The sequence below is a fragment of the Gopherus evgoodei genome, chromosome 7, assembly GCF_007399415.2.
Source record: "Gopherus evgoodei ecotype Sinaloan lineage chromosome 7, rGopEvg1_v1.p, whole genome shotgun sequence".
Classification (NCBI taxonomy): domain Eukaryota; kingdom Metazoa; phylum Chordata; order Testudines; family Testudinidae; genus Gopherus; species Gopherus evgoodei.
In genome coordinates this window covers 15465679-15485505 of record NC_044328.1, presented here as the reverse complement: position 1 = coordinate 15485505, position 19827 = coordinate 15465679, and the positions used below count along the sequence as shown (strand labels likewise).

Below are 19827 nucleotides of genomic sequence, written 5' to 3'. Positions count from 1 at the left end.
GCACTGATTATTTAAAAAGGAAGCCCAAGATCCATGTGCAAGACTGTGCACAGTTGCTCACTAACATCTGTGCATGCACTTACTAAAATTTCACAAACAATTGCATGTGCAAAAGGCTAGTTATTGGCATGCACAATAACTTGATTTCCAGATACAATTCAAGTAATTGTGCACTAATATTTTACATTTAGACATCAGCCCCCTTACCCTCCAAAAAAAAAAAAAAGGGTGGTCCAGTAGATAAGAGATCTTTTGGCTGCTGATGGTTATTATTTGCTGGTTGTCAGGAAGCAGATTCCCAACATTTCTCTCACCAGCTGTGCCTGTGTATTTTAACAAACATGGGTGGAATTTATCTTAAACAATTTGAGCCCCCTTGCCTGTGCAGGTAAAGCAACACATACAGTTTATAGTGTTGCAGCGCATGGTTTTTTTACACCATGTGTGGGAGTTGGGGAATAAGAAATGGGAAAGTTTGACTAACAACATGTTTGGTAGAGGCTCTTAAAATGTAGTAATTTATCCAGCAGCATGCAGTGTCCATCATGTATCCTTCTCAATAGGAATGTGAAAACCACAAGCCCAGCTCTGTTACAGTGGAACAAAACATCCACCACTACCCCACTAATCTGGGAGTTCAGGGGTCTGAAAGTACTTCTAGGAAATGGAAGATTAGGGGTCAGAGAGAAATTCTCCCACTCGAACTTCTCAGGCTCTTGCCTCTGCTGAAGCTACCATAAAGAGTGCCTAGTAGTGTTAATTGTAGAGGTGTTTTTTATGAAGCGGATGCACATCCTCCTGGAACTAGATGGAAAACCAAAAAGGTGATCACAGAGCTACCTGATGTGATCAACACTTACCCCACTAAAATCTTGGCTAGATCTGAACCAGTGATTTAGAGATGAAAGGGCTCAATATAGTCAAGTCTTCGTGCTATGAACAGAGCGTTTTGGTGCTTAGAATCTCTCCTCATGTCCTGTTGTTTTGACTGATGCATTGTGCTCTGCCAAACTGCTCCTGAATAAGTAAAAAAGGAAATGCCAAAACGCAAGTGCACTATATTAGCAGAAAACAATGTGGGCCTAATCCTGGGCCCATCCGTACATATGCAGGTATTCCCTTCGACATCAGTGGGACCAGTCACAGGAGGAAGACTAGTTGGGAGTGAGAGATGCAGTACTGAGCACTAACATGAAGAAAACTTTAGAAAAAAAAACAAAAAGGGCAGTGCAGGTATGTTCCAAAGCCCATTCAGTCAATAGGAGTCTTTCTGTTGAGCTTTGGAGTGCTTTGGATCAGGTCCAAGACCTTAATCCCGACCAATTTAATTCTGCGGACGCAAGATAAGAATTGTTCGAATGGAAGCTACTTTACACTGAAGCCTGAACTGAGCTAGTGTTTAAACAGTTAACCAGGAATTGTATGCTCTTTATTATTATCTTTAATTTTATTATACCACATATTTTTCTATATCAGTGCATGTATTTTATACATCATCAGTGTTTAATTACTACTAATAGCCATTAATAATTAGTACTGAATATAAATCACCATTCTTCACTGAGATTACAAGAGATACCATATAAACATTCAGAAAATATCAACTTCAAAGGGCAAACCTGCTAATAAAAATAACATACGTCACACCATGGTCAAAATGCACTATAATATTTACAGTCTTCATTAAAATTCAGTTTTTATGCTTATAATTTACAGGCTAAGACAGAGCTGGTTAAATGCAGTGGTTCCCTTTATAGAGTGTGTATCTAGTTTTGATACATAAAAAGATGTATGGTTAGCATGATAGGATCTTTGGTCAGTAAAATTATTATTCCTAATACTTGGCACATATAATGTGCTTTACAAGTTCAGAGTACTCAACAAGCATTAACTATGTAAGTTGCACAACACCCTTGGTTGTGGTAAGTGATATTTCCCTATTTTCAGATGGCGAAGTGACAGAGGTGAAGTGACTTGTCCAAGGCCACACAGCAAGTCAGTGGCAGAGTTGGGATTAGCACTCAGGGCTTCTAGGGTTCCAGTCCCAAACTCAGTCAGTTTAGACCATACTGTCCCACTAATAATATACCAGTAGCTATGGTTCATAAGTTGTAACACAGTTTCAGATGTGTTCCATGCATTCGCACAAATTGCTATCTCTAGAACAGAAATTGTGATTAGCAGCTGCATGTTATAGATGGACACCATAAACTTATGTACATTACACTGATTACAAAGAGTTGAAAGGATACAGATGCTAATCCTTAATACAGGGAACTGATTTACAGTAGAATGCTTCAGTGTGCAGGGCAGTAACGTTTCTAAAACTATGGTATTTATGTAACTTTGATTTCAAATATCCTGTTCCTAACTGGAAAAATATGTTGAACATTATAGAAGAAATATTATTCTCATGGTAACAAACTTTGGGTTAGATCCTCAGGTCTGGCTGAGCAGTGAATGAGGGGATAAAGGTGGCTAAGCCATTTTTCCACTTTTCTGATTCTGAGGCCAGCTCCATTCATAACTTAGAGCAGCCTAAGACTGTTACTATTTACATCAGCTAGAATGATCACCTAATGGCTGCTTTGTCAGTCTGAGATCACCAGAGTCCAGTGTACTCCTGCTAGTCCCGCTATGCTGGGGCAGGAAGTGGGCTAGCTATGCTGGCTGGCTTTGTGTCACCCAGGCGTTTCCCTACCCAAGGGGAATCCCCAGCTAGGGTGAGCAGATGTCCTGATTTTATAGGGACAGTCCCGATATTTGGGCCTTTGTCTTATATAAGCTCCTATTATCCCCCACCCCCGTCTCGATTTTTCACACTTGCTGTCTGGTCACCCTATCCCCAGCTACCAATTTAGGAGCAGTTTTCTGTCTGCTTTGCACTGCCTGAACACTGCAAAACAGCTGGAGAGGATGAGGGGTTTTGAGAAAATTTGGCCTTTTTAAATTTTAATATTACACTGACCATTAAAAAACTTAGATGTGTTAATAGCATGAATGAACAGCTAGGTGGGTGCATACCTTAATTATGTTTAATTATCTCAGCCAAGTTCCGCCATTGAAAAATGGGTAGATGTGTAACAGGAGACAGGGCCACTGTCTGGTCCTGGTGAACAAAAGGTTAGCTTTAGCTGTGCTTCTGCAGGTGCTGTGGTGAAGAATCATAATTTAACACTTTGGGCGGCAGAGAGGAGAGACTGCCTGTGGGTAGACAGACCTCCACTACCAGGGCTTATAAGATTGAGCTGACTCCCGGCTAGGGGAGGGTTTTTTAAATGTTAGTTGTGGAGTTTTTTATTTTTTCTGGTTACAAATATTATCTCTTGAGGAAAACCTTTGCTGACTGCACCTGTCTATTTTCTCCTGAGGCCTTCCACCAGTTTACAGCATGATTTCAGAACAAGTGGAGCTCATGTAAATGAGGGGGAAATATGGTCCCCTCTAAGCCTTCCATAAATCAAGGAGAAGAAAACTCACTAACAATTTCATCTGTTTGCAATTGCCAGTGAATGTGACTGGGAGAAATGATGGCTATTTTTTACATGGATGCTTCTCATACTGTCTTGACGTCTTCTTACTAACATATGAAATCACCTTTCTGTACAAGCCAATCAATCGGTCTTGTCCCAGCTTAAAAGCAATGATGACTATTTCCATACCAATGACAATATAGAGGGAAAAAAACAAGAAAAAGTTAGGATGTTCCAAGTGAATATCACCAAACCCAATTGTTGTCAAGGTGATAAAACAAAAATAGAAAGCCTCCTCAAAATCCATGTGGTTTTCCCACTGTGGAAGAATAGCTGCTGCACAGGAGATGTATGCAAAGACAATTAGTGCCATTAGCAAGATGGGCACATCTAACTTTTCGAGTTCTTTGCCAAAGTTTTCGATGACATAGGTCATCTTCCTTGAATCTAGTTCGGGACATGAACTCCATCTTTCAAATTGGTTAATTCTTGGTGGCATAAGGCATTGATTTTCTCTTGCAATTAGCATTTCAAATATTTCAGCATTCCGGGATTGCAGTGACTTCCTTTTCACAGAGGAATGGCTTTTAAGCACTTCCGTGATACTTAAAGGTTCCTGGATGACTATCTTGTGTAGCATAAGCAATGATGATCCAGTTTTTATTTCATTGTTTTTCTTACAGCTGCATCCAGAACACAGTTTAGCTGGTTTAGAGGCTAACATTTTTGACTGAAGTTTTCTAAATTCATTATAAGACTTGGCTAAGATAGTTGCAAGGATGTCTCCCAGGTCTGTCAGAACCAAGAACATCAGAGGTATGCCAAATAATGCATATAGCATACACAGATATTTTCCAGCCTTTGTTACAGGGTAGCTATGGCCATAACCTAAAAACAAAATAAAAATAGAACACTGCAATTTATTTTGTATTCAAAACATTGAACTTTTTAATACTGTCAGTTTTAAGTCAATAGTTTGTGTGGTGATATTTTAGTCAATAGTCTGTGTGGTCTTTTTTTTTTTTTTTTAACATTTATCTCAATCCTTTAAAAAATTTCTTAGGCTGGGGGCTTTGTAGATGGGTGTGACTTAGAGCAGAAGGACCTTCACCGTATTCCTTCTGAAAGAGCATATGCACAAACCATAAAACTTACCTGAAAGCAGAGAGTTTTTTGCATGTGGTAGCTCATACATAGAAATTGACCCAGAACACCAGATCAAAACTCCCTGTATTTTGGTAAATTCAGATCTGGATTCTAACCTGGATTTTTGCAACTGGTTATTCTGTTAAATAGCTTGGAACAATGAATCCCAACACCTTGACTTATGACTTGGGGCCATTGTTGATCATAATTGTCACTGTCAATGATTTGAAACTGTTTACAGTTTGTTAGATCTGATTTTAATGGCAGGAGTTGCATTTGACATATGGAGAGTTGTTAAACTGGGCTTTAGGGGACACACGTTTTCTCCATTGAAGAGCATGGCTGGAAACCAATAACACTTTACTCTAGTGGTCTAAAAAGTACCAATATCAAATGCAACTAATGCAAAATTATTACCAGACTTCCACTGCCAAATGATCAATTTAAGTAACAAAATGGTAGTGTAAGATATACAACTGCAAATTAAATTAGGACATAGAACTCCTTTCCTGCAGTTATGCCATTGCTTCTTTGGATGTGAAGTTAAAACCCTAACACTAAATTAATACATTTCCATTAGGGAAAAGATAACAGAGAGAAATTGTATTAAAGTTTTTAATGGAAGTTCTCTTCTTTGTCCTCCAAAAAGGCATAAAGAATCCTTTTTAAAAACCCTTTCCTCTTCCTTAGTCAAAACTGTTTCCTCTTAGATGATTTTGGGGTCTGTCTTTAAGATTATTAAACCAAATACTGGAGTATAATTGCCAGGTCACCTTCATTCCTACTAAAGATAGCTATAGTCTTTATGTTCTAATCCAGCCTCTGCCACTAACTCAGTATGTGGCCATTGGCAGGTTATTTATCTTGTGTGTCTCCATTTCCACATCTGTGCTAATTATGCTAATTATTACTCTGCAGAGGTGAGTTGTGAGGATTAATTACTGTAATTAATATGTGGAGAGTGATTTCTTTTTTCCTTTTGATTCATATACATAAAAGTGCCTATCACAAGTTATAGTTGCTTTAACATTTATTACAAATATAATCCAGCCAAATAACAGAGCAACAGCTGATCTCACCCCACACAAATGGCTCTCAATCAACAACAAAAATGAATATCCCTTGCTCCTAGCCTCCTCTAGACCCCCAAGCATCTTAGGCCTTCCGAAGAGCCTAAGCAAACAGATTTGGTTTATAGCTTCCTGGGAAGGTTGATAAATACGGCTTATTTTGGATCAAGGACATAGGATGGGAGTAAGAGTGCTTCTAAGTGCCTAATTCACTTCTGAAAATAAGACTTAAGGTCCTAAATCATGTAAGAGATTTGGACACATTTACCAGTCATAAATATTTACTACTACTTACTAGCACCTGCTATCTATACTTCCTCATTTCTCTCCAGAGAGGAAACTATTTTGCATTCCTAGTGTGAGACTCTCTTAAGTTGCACTCCCGCAAAAAATAACATCAGCTACAGCACTGACTAGATTATATCCTTAGCCAATTTGGTTTGATGTTTAAGCAAAATGTGTCCATACTGATCCTTTGGTCCTTACTCAAGCAAAACTCCCCACTGAAATTAATGATGTCTAGTTTTAACTATGGTTTGTCTTCCTTTTTAAGTCATTTGCAGTAGCAAAATATTATATGTGGAAGAACATGAAATTGCAGAGATGGAAGAGAATCAAACTTCCATGTAGACCCATTCTACAAATCAGCTCTTATATTGAAGTCAGAGGGGATTTTGCCTGAGTCAGTAAAATAAATAAATAAAATCCTAATGCCTCTCTCAACGAAGTCCCATAAGAAAAGGTGCAGATGTAGACAAACCCACTCTGGTTGTAGCTTGTCCGCTGCCTACATATGCAGAGGTACTTGTGGGGTAGTTCAGTCATATCTAGAAAACCAGTGGTGCAGGATATTCCATGTATAATAACCACCCTGGTGTGATTACATTCTGGTTCTAGGCTGTAAAGAAAATGGATGGAATTTTTTTTTAAATGTAACAAAGAGGAAGATTAACAGCCATGGAAAGGCAGAAAGGGGTAACCAAAGAAAGTAGTCTAAGGCAATGGTTCTCAAACTTTTTTTTTCGCAATCCACTTGAAAATTGCTGGGGGTCTCAGCGGACCACTTAATGATCTTTCCAAATGTTGTTTGTACTGTTAGCAGGGCCGCCCAGAGGATTCCGGAGGCCTGGGGTCTTCAGCAGCGCGGGGTCCCTCCGTTCTGGGACCCACCACCGAAGTGCCCCGAAGACCCGCAGCAGGGGCCCCCCGCCGCTAAATTGCTGCCAAAGTGGGACCCGCCACCGAAGTGCAGCCGCATCGTCAGCGGTAATTCGGCAGCGGGGAACCCCTGCCGCGGGTCTTTGGGGCACTTCGGCGGCGGGTCCCAGAAAGGAAGGGCCCCCGACGACGAATTACCGCTGAAGACCCGGCTGCACTTTGGCAGTGGGTCCCACTTCAGTGGTAATTCGCCGGTGGGGGGGTCCTTCTGCTTCCGTGCAGAAGGACCCCCTGCTGGCAAAGACCAGGAGCGGAAGAAGCTCCCGGGTCCCAGGCCCCGCAAGAGTTTTCCAGGCCCCTGGGAGCAAGTGAAGGACCCCGCTCGAGGAGCCCCAAAAAACTCTTGTGGCGGCCCCTGTGGGACTCAGGGCCTGGGGAAAATTGCTCCTCTTGACTCCCCGCCCCCGGGCAGCCCTGCCTGTTAGCTAACTATTGTAAAGCATTTTGATAAAAGCGCTATATATAAAGAAAACCTTAACGATTTTTTTTTGTTCTACAAATAAAAGGACACAACTCATATTTTAATATCAGTAGTCTAACCTTTCTAATGTGATGGATGCGCCCTTTCTCCCCCACTGTGGCAGTCTGTGAACTGGGGTTGGGAACAAAAGAGGTCTCTCCCTCTCTCTCCCACTGCAGCAGCCTCCGAGTTGGAGCTGGGAAGAGGGAAGGTCTCTTCCCCGCCACAGAGCTGAGGCTGGGAAGGAGGCCATCTCTCCCTCACAGCTGCAGTCCTAAAGCTGGGGAAAGTTGCCTCTCTCTGGCCGCCACAGCCCTGAACATCTCAAATTCCCCCGACCTCCTCTTCTCGCCCCACTGTCCTCTTCCATCTACCCCACTTCTCCCCCCAAGGCCACCACCTCATCTTACATGTATGTCTTCTCCAGGGTCCAGGCACCTAATTAGTGGAGCCATGCCTGTGCGGTTCCACTAATTAGGTGAGTGGCGCTTCATTCTCTCATGTGTGGCCACCCAGGAGCGTACCTTAGAGGGAACTATCCGCAGACCATCTGAATGGAGCTCTCCACGGACCACAGTTTGAGAACCTCTGGTTTAAGGAGTGGGAAGGAGACTTTAACCACACAACTTGAGATCTTGAAACTGATTTCTTAATAGCAGAATAGGTTATACAGGAGAATGAATTCTGAGTCCAAGCACTTATAGAGACATGAGTGTGTGCATGTTGTTTGAAAACTGTAGATTCTCTCATATCTTATGCTGAAGGATTATGTCAGATAACTTTTCATACCCATATTTAGTTTAACTGAACTTTGGTCAGTTGAATAAATGAAGGTTTCAGCTGGATATCTGACTGTGTTACCTTCTTTAAAAAACACACACATTCACCCGAGAAATCTTCTATCTCTGTCCCTTTACTTGTTAGCCTCTCTGGATTGCTGTTGCTGCCTCCTGACCTTCCCTTACAAAAGGTGGTGTTGGTCATTGTCTCAGGCATGCATGTTCTAACTGAGTGGTTCTATGTGGAAGACTTAGGCCTGGTCTAAACTACACGTTTAAACCGAATTTAGCAGCGTTAAACCGATTTAACCCTCCACCTGTCCACACAACGAGGCCCTTATATCGATATAAAGGGCTCTTTAAACTGATTTCTGTACTCCTCCCCGACGAGAGGAGTAGCGCTGAAATCGGTATTGCCATGTCGGATTAGGGTTAGTGTGGCCGCAAATTGACGGTATTGGCCTCCGGGCGGTATCCCACAGTGCACCATTGTGACTGCTCTGGAAAGCAATCTGAACTCGGATGCACTGGCCAGGTAGACAGGAAAAGTCTTGTGAACTTTTGAATTTCATTTCCTGTTTGCCCAGCGTGGAGCTCTGATCAGCACGGGTGGTGATGCAGTCCCAAAACTAAAAAGAGCTCCAGCATGGACCGTACGGGAGATACTGGATCTGATCACTGTATGGGGAGACAAATCTGTTCTATCAGAGCTCCGTTATAGAAGATGAAATGACAAAGCATTTTAAAAAATCTCCAGGCTGCGATAGACAGAGGCCACAGCACAATGCTGTGTGACAAGCGTAACGGAAAGCCAAAGAATCAAATGGACGCTTATGGAGGGAGGGAGGGGGTACTGAGGACTCCAGCCATCCCACAGTCCCTGCAGTCTCTGAAAAGCATTTGCATTCTTGGCTGAGCTCCCAATGCCTGAAGGGTCAAAAACATTTTCCTGGGTGTTTCAGGGTATATGTCGTCAATTTACACCCTTCCCTACCCTGAAATAAAAGGGAAAAAAAACATTTCTCACCTTTTTTTCAATGTCACCTTATGTCTACTGCATGCTGCTGGTAGACTGGGTGCTGCAGCGCTGAACACCAGCATCCCCTTCCTAGTGGCAGACGGTACAATATGACTGCTATCCATCGTCATCATCAGCCCATGAGTGCTCCTGGCTGGCCTCAATGAGGTCGGCCGGGAGCGCCTGGGTAAAAATGGGAATAACTCCTGGTCATTCCCGGCAGATGGTACAGAATGGCTGGTAACCGTCCTCATCATAGCAACTGGAGGCTGAGCTCCATCAGCCCCACCCCTTTCATATCTAAAGAAAAGATTCTGTACTGCCTGGACTATCATAGCAACAGGAGGCTGGGCTCCTCTCCCCCTCCACCCTTTAATGTCCTGCCTGGAATATCATAGCAGCTGGAGGCTTCCTCCCCCTCATTTTATCTCACTAAAAACTCAGTGTTTCTTATTCCTGCATTCTTTATTACTTCATCACACAAATGAGGGGACACTGCCATGGTAGCCCAGGAGGGTTGGGGGAGGAGGGAAGCAACGGGTGGGGTTGTTGCAGGGGCACCCCCTAGAATGGCATGCAGCTCATCATTTCTGTGGGATTTCTGGGGCTCTGACACGGAGTGGCTGTGCTCTCTGGTTCTCTAGTACATTTGCCCCATATTCTAGGCAGGACTGACTCTATTTTTAGACAAAACATAAAGAAGGGAATGACCCGGGGAGTCATTCCCATTTTAGTCCATGAGCCCCCGGTTGACCTCAGCGAGGCCAGCCAGGAGCACCCATGACAGCAGCAGATGGTACAGAACGACTGATAACCGTCATCTCATCACCAATTTACAATGGCATGGCAGACGGTACAATAGGGATGGTAACCATCTCTGCTACTTTGCAAAGGCAAATGAATGCTGCTGTGTAGCACTGCAGTACCGCGTCTATCACTAGCATCCAGTACACATACGGTGACAGTGACAAAAGTCAAAACGGGCTCCATGGTTGCCATGCTATGGCGTCTGCCAGGGCAATCCAGGGGAAAAGGGCACGAAATGATTGTCTGCTGTTGCTTTCATGGAGGAAGGACTGAGTGAAGATATTTACCCATAATCACTAGCGACACTGTTTTTGCATTGGGATCTCAACCCAGAATTCCAATGGGTGAGGGAGACTGCAGGAACTATGAGATAGCTAAGGGATAGCTACCCACAGTGCAACGCTCTGGAAATGGATGCTAGCCTCGGTACATGGAAGCGCACCGCTGAATTAATGTGCTTAGTGTAGCCGCGTGCACTTGACTTTATACAATCTGTTTTACAAAACCGGTTTATGTAAAATCGGAATAATCTCGTAGTGTAGACATACCCTATGTCACTGCCTGCGCTTGCCAACGGGTGAGACTGGTGTCAAGAAGAACAGCAGAAGCACACAGAAAGTAGCACCCCACAGTGTTGTAGAGAAGGGACTAGAGCAGGCCATTTTTGTTTGTATCTAGGTCATCTGTCTACTTCTGGAGCCAGACTGGAAAATGTCAGGAGTACTTTATAGAAGCTTGACTAGCCATTCTCAATATGTCTCGGTGGATACGCAAGAAAGAATTAGTTATAATGCCTTATATTTATAACACACTTTTCAACCTCAACAACTGTGAAGCGCTTTAAAATCAGATCACCACCTCTGTGGTGGAGGGCAACACCCAGCATCATACACAACAGTGGGGAGGGCAAGAGCACATTTTGAACCAAAACAGTAGAGAAAACTTGTTTGTTCTTTTTTACAAAAAAGTTGCATTAAGTCATGATGACCATGTGTGCATGCACCTGAGCAGCTAATTTGCATGTCCAATTACAACAACCTCAGTGCTAAAATGCATTAGAATATACTGGTATACAGAGCACTGGATAACATTTTAACTCGAATTACTCAGTACAAATATAGGTCGTCCTTTGTGAATTCATTGGATGAAACCCATGAGTTAAATGCAGTGATTAGCATCAAATGTTAAGTGTACTTTACCTCACAACTTACCCACTGTTGTGAACACAGTACAGCAGAAAAAGAGAGACCCAGGTAAAGACCATTGTTCTTTTGGATCTGCAAACCATTCCAACTTAGCTTTGGTAAACAGGTCATGGACTCTCTTCTTAAATATCTTCTCGTTTTCTGTCATATTTTCTGTTACAATAACAAAATAGCATGTGGTAACTGCTTCAAGATGCTGGGCCACACCAGCAGCTGCTGTAAATCAGCATAACTCCATTATGCCGGCTGAGGATCTGGCTCTGTTACTTTAAAAGAAGAACATATCCACACACAAACATATGTTTGCCCATGCTGTAAGCAGAGTCAGGCTAGTAGCTATGGTGAAGAAACAGAGGAGGGTGGGCTGATGAGTGAAAGCACATAACATTAAAAAATGAGTACAAAGAAACTGGGTAATTTTTAAAAAGAGAAAGATAGAAGATATACCAAAGAGAGAATGACACAAAATTTGACATCTGTCTTTCATGACATCCAGTTCTTCTCTTTTAGGTACCTGGTTTATTCTTCTTCTGATTGAATAATTGAACTGCGGGGAGACAGAGGTGAGAGGGAAAAGAGGTGCAACCAGCATGGTCTTTTACTTAAGAAAGTAAAACCATTTGTAATCAGAAGATAAACAGAAAAGTCTCCATTTGTGGTCTACTGCTGAGACCCGTGGCTCCTACCTGTGGATAAATACCAAATGCATTATCTCTAGCAGCTACTCCTATAGCCTGCACATATAGGCATCTTTGGAGTGTGACTTACCCCCTGTAATCCCTCTCTGATAAAAATCACTTCCAAAATAGAGTAAGATCAGTTGAAAAAAGGCACTCATATTCTGGAATAAGTGTCCACAGAAGGTTTATACTGAAATAAATAACTCTTCTGGAATAAATATTCTGGAGTTGTTGTTTTGGTAATTTTTTAAGTGTAGACAAGCCGTCAGAAAGAGCCAGTGACCATTCACTTAAAGCTTTTTTATCTATTTAGTCTGCTGTAGACAATGAATAAGTGCTACCACTCTCTCTTTCTTTGCCATCCTGACATTCTATCGCCTGTATTTGGACCCATCCTTCACATAAATGATTATTAGGATCCAGCTTTCCTTTGACTCTCTGAACTGTAATGTTTTTGTTTTGTAAGGCAGCAGGCTGACCTCCGATTACTAGGTGACTAAAGGAGACCCACATGAGGGATGTTACAATAGCTAGGCAATCAGTCACTGTTTAGCTACCCAGGGTAACTCTAATCTTTCCAGTGATGCAAGAAAAAGAGAAGTAGACAAGCACTACAAAAATCTAGTCAAACATTCACATAGGGATCGTGGAAGTTTACAGCCTGGAAATCATAATTAAAGCAAATAAATACATTCTATACATAAGGAAAAGCTGCCTCCACACTTACCCTTCATTATTTTGAAGTATATAGTCACAAGTTAAGCAATCTAATTTGAATGACAAGGGGATCGGTAATACCTGTAAGCGAAGTCATTTTTCTATTACTGCACATACCTGTTAAATCTTTTGAGAGGTTCCACAGCTTCAGCATAAAATCCTTATATTCTTTATTTTCATTACAATTTCTGTTACCCTCAATGTAAGAAAACATGACAGCCCCCAGAAAAGCATAGATCACTAAAGAAGAGATGAAGCAGGCATGAGGAAACACCATCCAAAACACTCTTGTGCACATCTTTTTGTCTTGCTGGGGACGAGATCTGAGTTCCATCCTCAAGACTCTGTTAGGAAAAAATCAGCTAGAGCTTTAGAAACAGGGAAGTGAGAAATCTCTGGCATTTCAGTGAGGCGTCTCCTATGTGGGAAATAAGAAATCCCCTGTTTCATGCTTTCCGAAGGAGGACTTTATAATTGAACATTGTAGTAGTGTCCCAGTGGGCCCTGGAAAGAGCCTACGACTAATCAAGTCTTAAAATATCTGTCAGATGATGATACAGCATGCTATAGCACTGAATTACTATTGATCAGGGACAGCTGTAATGCACACAGATGATCAGCTACTATATGTATCTATTGGACTAAATTGCAGTTTAAAGTTTCTTATACTGAACTTCAGCTTTTGCTTTTCATTGGCACGATGGAAGCAAATTTCCCAGTAACAGATGAAAAGATGCATGGTGTAAATAAAGGACATGTATGCGATATGGGACATTCCACCAGGAATGAAGGGGAGAGACCTGTAATTTATCAGAGGCAGACAGTGCTGGGACTGTACCATTGTACTAATGGTCATTCCAGCAGGGCTGCAGAATAATTCCATTTCTCCTACTGATGAAGCTGCTGTCTAGGCCACCTTATATTGGTTGTTTTCTTTAACTGTAAAGGATTTTGTCTATGAGGCCAAACCATGAAGTCCTTGCCCAATTCTTGCCCAGTTTTTAGCCCCATGCTAGTGACTTCTCTGGAAGCACATCTACCTTCAAAACCAAAACTTTCACTCTTATGCCTCACTCTGAGACACTGAAAGCGATGAGCACTGTCACTGTCCTTTGCTATTTTTAACAATGAGGGTAACTAGAACAGGCTACAAAGGATGTGGGAAATTCTCCATCTGTTGTAAGGCTTTAAACGAAGCCTGGAAATCCTCTAGTACCCCCACAAGATACTGAGCTAGCAGCTGCTGAAATGTTATGGCCTTTGCTATGAAGGAGAGCAGACTAGCTGATCATAATGATCCCTTTTGGCCTTAAAATCTATAAGCTAGCTCCTTGGTTGTGCTCCATGGTGGAGCTCCAAGGTGTGGTGTGTTCATCCCAGCTTGGCCCACCTACTAGGAAAGGAGAGACTGGGAGCTGCATTCTGATCTTCAGCTGGCTTTTCAGGGCTTAGTCCCTGGTACAACAGACTACATGACTGACTGTTATTTATTTATTTGTCACTGGACCCAGTACATCATTTTTAGGCAATAGACCTAGAAATCCTTTTTGCTGTTTAATCTACTCTCTTTTTTTTTACATAAATGCACCTTTAAAACACTTGAAAATGGCTCATTTGTATCTTTTGTAGTTCAGTTTTAGTTAGCAAGAAAGCCTACAGCATTTTCACATCACAGGATTGTAATCATGGTGGTGGCATGACTTGTCCTAGGGACTAGATGACCTCCTGAGGTCTCTTCCAACCATATCTTCTGTGATTCTATGATTTTGTCACTTGCTTCTCAAATTTCAGCCACAGTCCTATAAGGTGTGCTGAATCCTTCAGTCCCATTGATCTTCAGTAGGACCAAAGATGGCTTCATGATTCCCAGGACATCCTCAGCCACTTGAAGTATCAAGCTTGGAGCTTGCAGCAATGAGAGAATTTGATAAAAAATATATTCAGTAAACAATTTTTACATTAGCTGCTTAATCTAAAGCATTTCCCACTGTCATTGTGTTACATATTTGGGCTCAAATGCTTAAAAGCAAACTATGGTAAGCACAAGCTAGTCCAAATTGAGTTAATGGTACTAGCACTGAGAAAGATTTTTGCAGTCTGCATTTCCTTTTTATATTAATGGACTGCACAACTTACGCATTTCCTAAAGGCCATTTCTGAATTCCATTTCTTTCATTAGTGAAAATACACGTTGCTCTAGAGATGACACTTGAAAAGGTTTTTGGGCAAACCTGCAAGATTTAATTAATCCAATACCAATAAATGTATATTACCATTTGTAGTTCATCTGGTTTTCTTTGATTACAAAAGTTCAAATTAGAAAGTCCTTTCTTTGTACACAGAGAGGCTTTTAGATAATCAATGATAACACTTCCTGCATATAATCATCCATTATTTTGTCAACAGATCTGCTATTTAGATGCTCTTCAATCAAACTCCATTACATTCAATATACTGTACTTTTAAATGCTCCACTATCCAAGTCCATGTAACACAATATCTAACCAGGTTCAAGCTTTGTTTTTTTCAACAAGTCTGATGCAAATGATAGGTATTTGTAAGTATTTTATAGAAATTATACAAGGACAGATTTATGACTGCCACAGTTTGCATGAGGCATTGACTCCAGTGGGAATAGTGTGAGAGTAAGGAGTGAGATCCCAGTCCTGCAAAGACCTAAGCACTCTCAAATCAATGGAAATTGAAAGCACTCAGTACGTTGCAGAATTCTGTTCTAACAACTGGAGGATTTGGCTTGTTTTTGCTCAGAAATGCACTGCAGTATCAGTGCTCACCATTCTTACGTGAGCATGAATATCTCTGCATACTGAAGTGCACTTTGGGGTAGTCAGGTCCAGTCAGTACTGACATTTTAAAATGTAGGTTTATGGAAAATAGACCTTGTCAAGCTAACTTGACTTTTTTATGTGATTACAAGATTGATTGATAAAGGTTATAGTGTTGATGTAATAGACTTCTGTAAGGCATTAGAGTTGGTACAACACATCATTTTGGCTAAGAAAATAGAACAATACAAAATCAACAAAGCAAAAATTAAATGGATTTAAAAACTGGCTAACTGATGGGTCTCAAAACGTAATTGTAAACAAAGAATCAGAATGGGTGTGTTCCTTCTGGTGTCCTGCAAGGATCGGTTCCCTGTTCTATGCTTTAGCAATGACCTGGAAGAGAATGTAAAATTATCACAGATAAAGTTTGCAAATGACACACAGCTTAAGGGAGTGGTAAATAATGAAGAGGACAGGTCACCTGATAGAGTTATCTGGATTGCTTGGTAAGCCAGGTTCAAGCATTTTAATATGGCTAAATGTATACATATAGGAAGAAAGAATGTAGGCCATACTTACAAGATGGGAGACTATCTAGGGAAGCAGTGCCTCTATAATCAGCTGAACACAAACAATACTGTGGCCAAAAGGGCTAATGTGATCCTTGGATGTATAAACAGGGGAAGATCAAGTAGGAGTAGGGAGGATATGTTACCTCTGTATCTGACACAAGTGTGACTGATACTGGAATACTGTGTCCACTCTTAGTGCCCACAATTTAGGAAGGATTCTGATAAATTAGAAGGGATTCAGAGAAGAGCCATGATAATGATTTGAAGGACGAGAAAACAAGCCTTATAGTAAAAACTAATAGAGCTCAATCTGTTTAGTTTATGTGATGGTTGTTGGGTTGCCCAGAACTGGAAGTCAGCTTGTTTCTCCCTTGCCTCTGGCTAGAAAAAGACTTGCTTGTGCTTAACTGGGTGTCAGGTCCCTGGCAGTTCCACTTTGTTAGCCACCCAAACACTCTCCTCTGGGCTATGCTGCCCTTACTTAAGCATCTCATCTGACTATTGGATTATGAAGGGTATCCACTTTATATGATGAACCTAGCAGAGGGCCTGGCACATGGTCTATGCACCAGTTCAGTCCCACTTGAGCCCTCAAAATCAGGCTTAAGTGATGTGTGAGCTTGTGCTGGCTTTCTGTGCAGCTTGAACTTTACCCTAAAAGGAGATTATCCATAAAGCCATGTGCCAGTAATAGGGTTAATTTCTGGTGCTCATTTCAAACACAGGGAAGGAACTTGTATCTTTTTTTAAGCCATAGGGTAAAAAGTCTTAGCTTGCACTAAAATATTGTATTATTATTATTATTATTTGTTTGTATTGCAGTAGTGCCTAGGAGCCCCAGTCATGGGTCGGGGCCCCATTGTGCTAGGGGCTGTATAACCACAGAACAAAAAGATGGGTCCTGCCCCAAAGAGCTTGCACTCTCATCCCCCACAAAAGCAGCTGCCATCAGTACATAAGAATGGGTTGGTTTCATAGTGAAGAGTGAGACATACCTCTAACACTATTATCATTTTTTAATTTATGACACTGCCCAAGATGTGGTTGACTCTTTCCAAACATTCGAGACTGGGTGGTCATTGTTCAAAGGAGTTTACAATCCAAAAACAGACAAAGAAGGAGATAGAGGTCCAACAATAGACCATTTTTATTCAACTCACTGCAATTCATCATACGCAGCACAGCAGAAGTGAGTCTTCAAGAGGGGCTTCGATGTGGGCAGGATAAAGGAGCCTTGCAGATTAGCTCAAGCAATTCATCCCATGCATAAGGGCTGTGTGGAAGAAGGTACAGACAGGAGCGCCACCAGCATTTTTGGTGCCCTAGGCAGCAGAAGGTCCCATCCCCGAAATGACGCCCCCAACAGAAGCGGCGGATGGTCCCACTTTTGGAATACCACCGACGACTGGGGCGGCCGCCGCTCCTCAAATGTTAGCGCCCTAGGCGACCACCTAAGTCGCCTAATGGGTTGCGCCAGCCCTGGGTACAGAGGTTACTGGGCAAGAAGTTGCAATATACCTTCTGTTTGTGTTAATGCTTGTGATGTCACTAATGGTGGGATGCAGGAGCTCAGGTGCTGTCATTTCTGAATCTAGAAGCACCATATGGGTTTGCTCCCCAACTATCTTCCTGCTCTCCACCAACTATGAGTGAGAACATAGCTATGTATACTCTTCACAGAAACAGTGGTATTTCTGCAAAAGTGATGGGTTCAAATCAAGAGAGATTCTATAAAAAGCAACCACTGTCCACAACGAATCTCCCAGCAGTACTGAAATCTGAATGAAAAAAAGAGCAGTGGCTGCCTGTTCTGTGAATATTGCTGCTATTTCATGTCATTTCTACTTGTTCATAAAATCTGTGGCTGCAGGTGATTATAGTTTTAGTATTGGCTTCATGCATTTTCTTTAAGAAGTTATTCCACAACCACTCATCTAAATCTAGCTGGACGGTGCCACATTGTGCTGGCTCAGGATTCCCTGGCCAGTCTGATTAGTATAGCTTTCTCACAAGCTGCCTCAGTCCTCCAGCCATCTGGACAGTCACAGACTAGCCTCAGAAATATCAGAAAGCACACCACTTTCCTGCCTGTACCACCATGTTGTCAATCTGGATATCAAAGGAATCCTCCCCACCAGCCAATGCAGGCCATCCCTGGAGGTTGCTGGTTGCCAAAAACCCCTAGAGAACAGAACCCCAAAACATGTCCAACTTTCCTTACAAATCCCCAAGGACAAAAAGACCATCTACTGACAAAACGAGATGTGTGGTAGTCTTAAAACTAAAAGTCTGTGTGCTCTTGTGCAGGAAGACTTTCTATGCACCAGCAGCACACCCAGAAAAAGTACTCACTACAGCAACCTGTGGGAGTGCAGGCTAGGGGCGTGGTCAGCATCCTGCCATCCTGCACGCCTGCTAACAGCCAGACACATAGAGATGGTGGAGCAGGGCTGTCCATGTTGGATCTTTTCAAGGCAGCACTAAGTGCCACTGGTGGTGTGTGCTTCTCCTCTGTCTACCAAAGATATTCTGCCCTCATCTGCCCTTCCCAGACAGAACGCCCCAGGCCACTTCTGTTTGGCTGCTCCAGCCCTGAAACCAACCCGTCCACCCACCCACATCTCTTTTGCAATTTTATAGATGTGTGAGAGATGACCCTCATCTAAATAGTATCTGAACACATTTGCCACCCAGTACAATTACCAGTATCTGATCCAAAGTCAGGCTAAGCCATTGAACCACAACAAACCTGGGCTTCCAAACTCTTAACACGTGAGGTGCTAGCTTGCTGTGAAAATTCCTGTCTCGTCAAAAGAAGACCAGATGCCCTCCTTTCTGAATATCTACTTGAAAAATATTCCTCTATACCCTATACTGCCTCCATTTAATGTTATGCTTCTATGAATATTGCTTTTAAGTGAATTATTGATGTCTCTTCTGGATTGATTTCTCTAAAGTTGCCCTACACAGAAACTGATGAGTTGCATATTGCTAGGAAGTGCTTTACAGCAGTGTTTTAAGGCGCACATTTCCATAGTTCAGTGAGAGGTACGTGTCACAGCTATACTTAATAGACATGGGAGCTGTGTAGTTAATTCTCCATGTGTTTTCCTGAAAATATACCCTTCCTTATGCATGCCATCAGGGCCGGCTCTAGCAATTTCGCCGCCCCAAGCACAGCAGCACACAGCGGGGGGCGCTCTGCTGCTCGCCGGTCCTGCGGCTCCGGTGGGCCTCCCGCAGGCATGCTTGTGGATGCTCCACTGGAGCCGCGGGACCAGCGGACCCTCCGCAGGCACGCCTGCGGGAGGTCCACCGGAGCCGCCTGCCGCCCTCCAGGCAACCGGCACGCGCTTGGCATGCTGAGGCCTGGAGCCGGCCCTGCATGCCATTCTTTGAGCATGCAGAACAAACAGACAGAAAGATCCAAATCTTTTGTCTGATGCATGGCTGGGTATCCAGGATCTCTGTGGGGTCATATGAGGAAGAATGCTACAGAGCATTCCAGCCTCTGTGACCCATAAGCCCATTATCCCCCACAGAGTGGAAAAGGACTGGAGAGCCACACAGTGCCACTGCCTGTCCCCAAACACCCACTCCGTGGTAGCATACAAGTGGCCTCCATGCAGCTGGCCTCTGTGCCATACATGGTAGACTTCATATATGAGGCTTTCCCAAACCCTGTCCCTGCCTGCACACCAGTTCTGCTGCGAGTGGAACTCTCTGTAGCTGTAGAGGCTGGTGCCCTGGAGAGCCTCTGATCTTTGGGATGCCTGCCTAAATTCTCGCTGCCATTGTCTTATACATTCATAGGAAATGAAATGATTTTACAAAGACTTCTTATACCCAGTGCGAATTGGAAAAAGAGAGAAGCTGTAGCATCCTGAAACCAT

The 19827-nt window shown here is 42.7% G+C and overlaps 1 protein-coding gene across 1 annotated transcript; it reads right to left on the bottom strand.

The window, feature by feature from the left end:
* Positions 1-3534: 3534 nt before the first annotated feature.
* On the bottom strand, positions 3535-12907 carry KCNK18 (potassium two pore domain channel subfamily K member 18). The gene is made up of 3 exons (XM_030568213.1): positions 12691-12907; positions 11183-11329; positions 3535-4361 (listed from the first exon to the last, which is right to left on the bottom strand). Exons 1-3 carry the CDS (start codon positions 12905-12907, stop codon positions 3535-3537), a joined length of 1191 nt encoding a protein of 396 aa, XP_030424073.1.
* Positions 12908-19827: the final 6920 nt, after the last annotated feature.

Coding starts and splice junctions, on each gene's coding strand:
- KCNK18 (XM_030568213.1), bottom strand. CDS start 12,907: ATGGAACTCAGATCTCGTCCCCAGCAAGACAAAAAGATGTGCACAAGA. Junction 11,330..12,690: donor CCTCTCAAAAGATTTAACAG/GTATGTGCAGTA, acceptor TTATTGTAACAG/AAAATATGACAGAAAACGAG. Junction 4,362..11,182: donor TACTGTGTTCACAACAGTGG/GTAAGTTGTGAG, acceptor TTTTGTTTTTAG/GTTATGGCCATAGCTACCCT.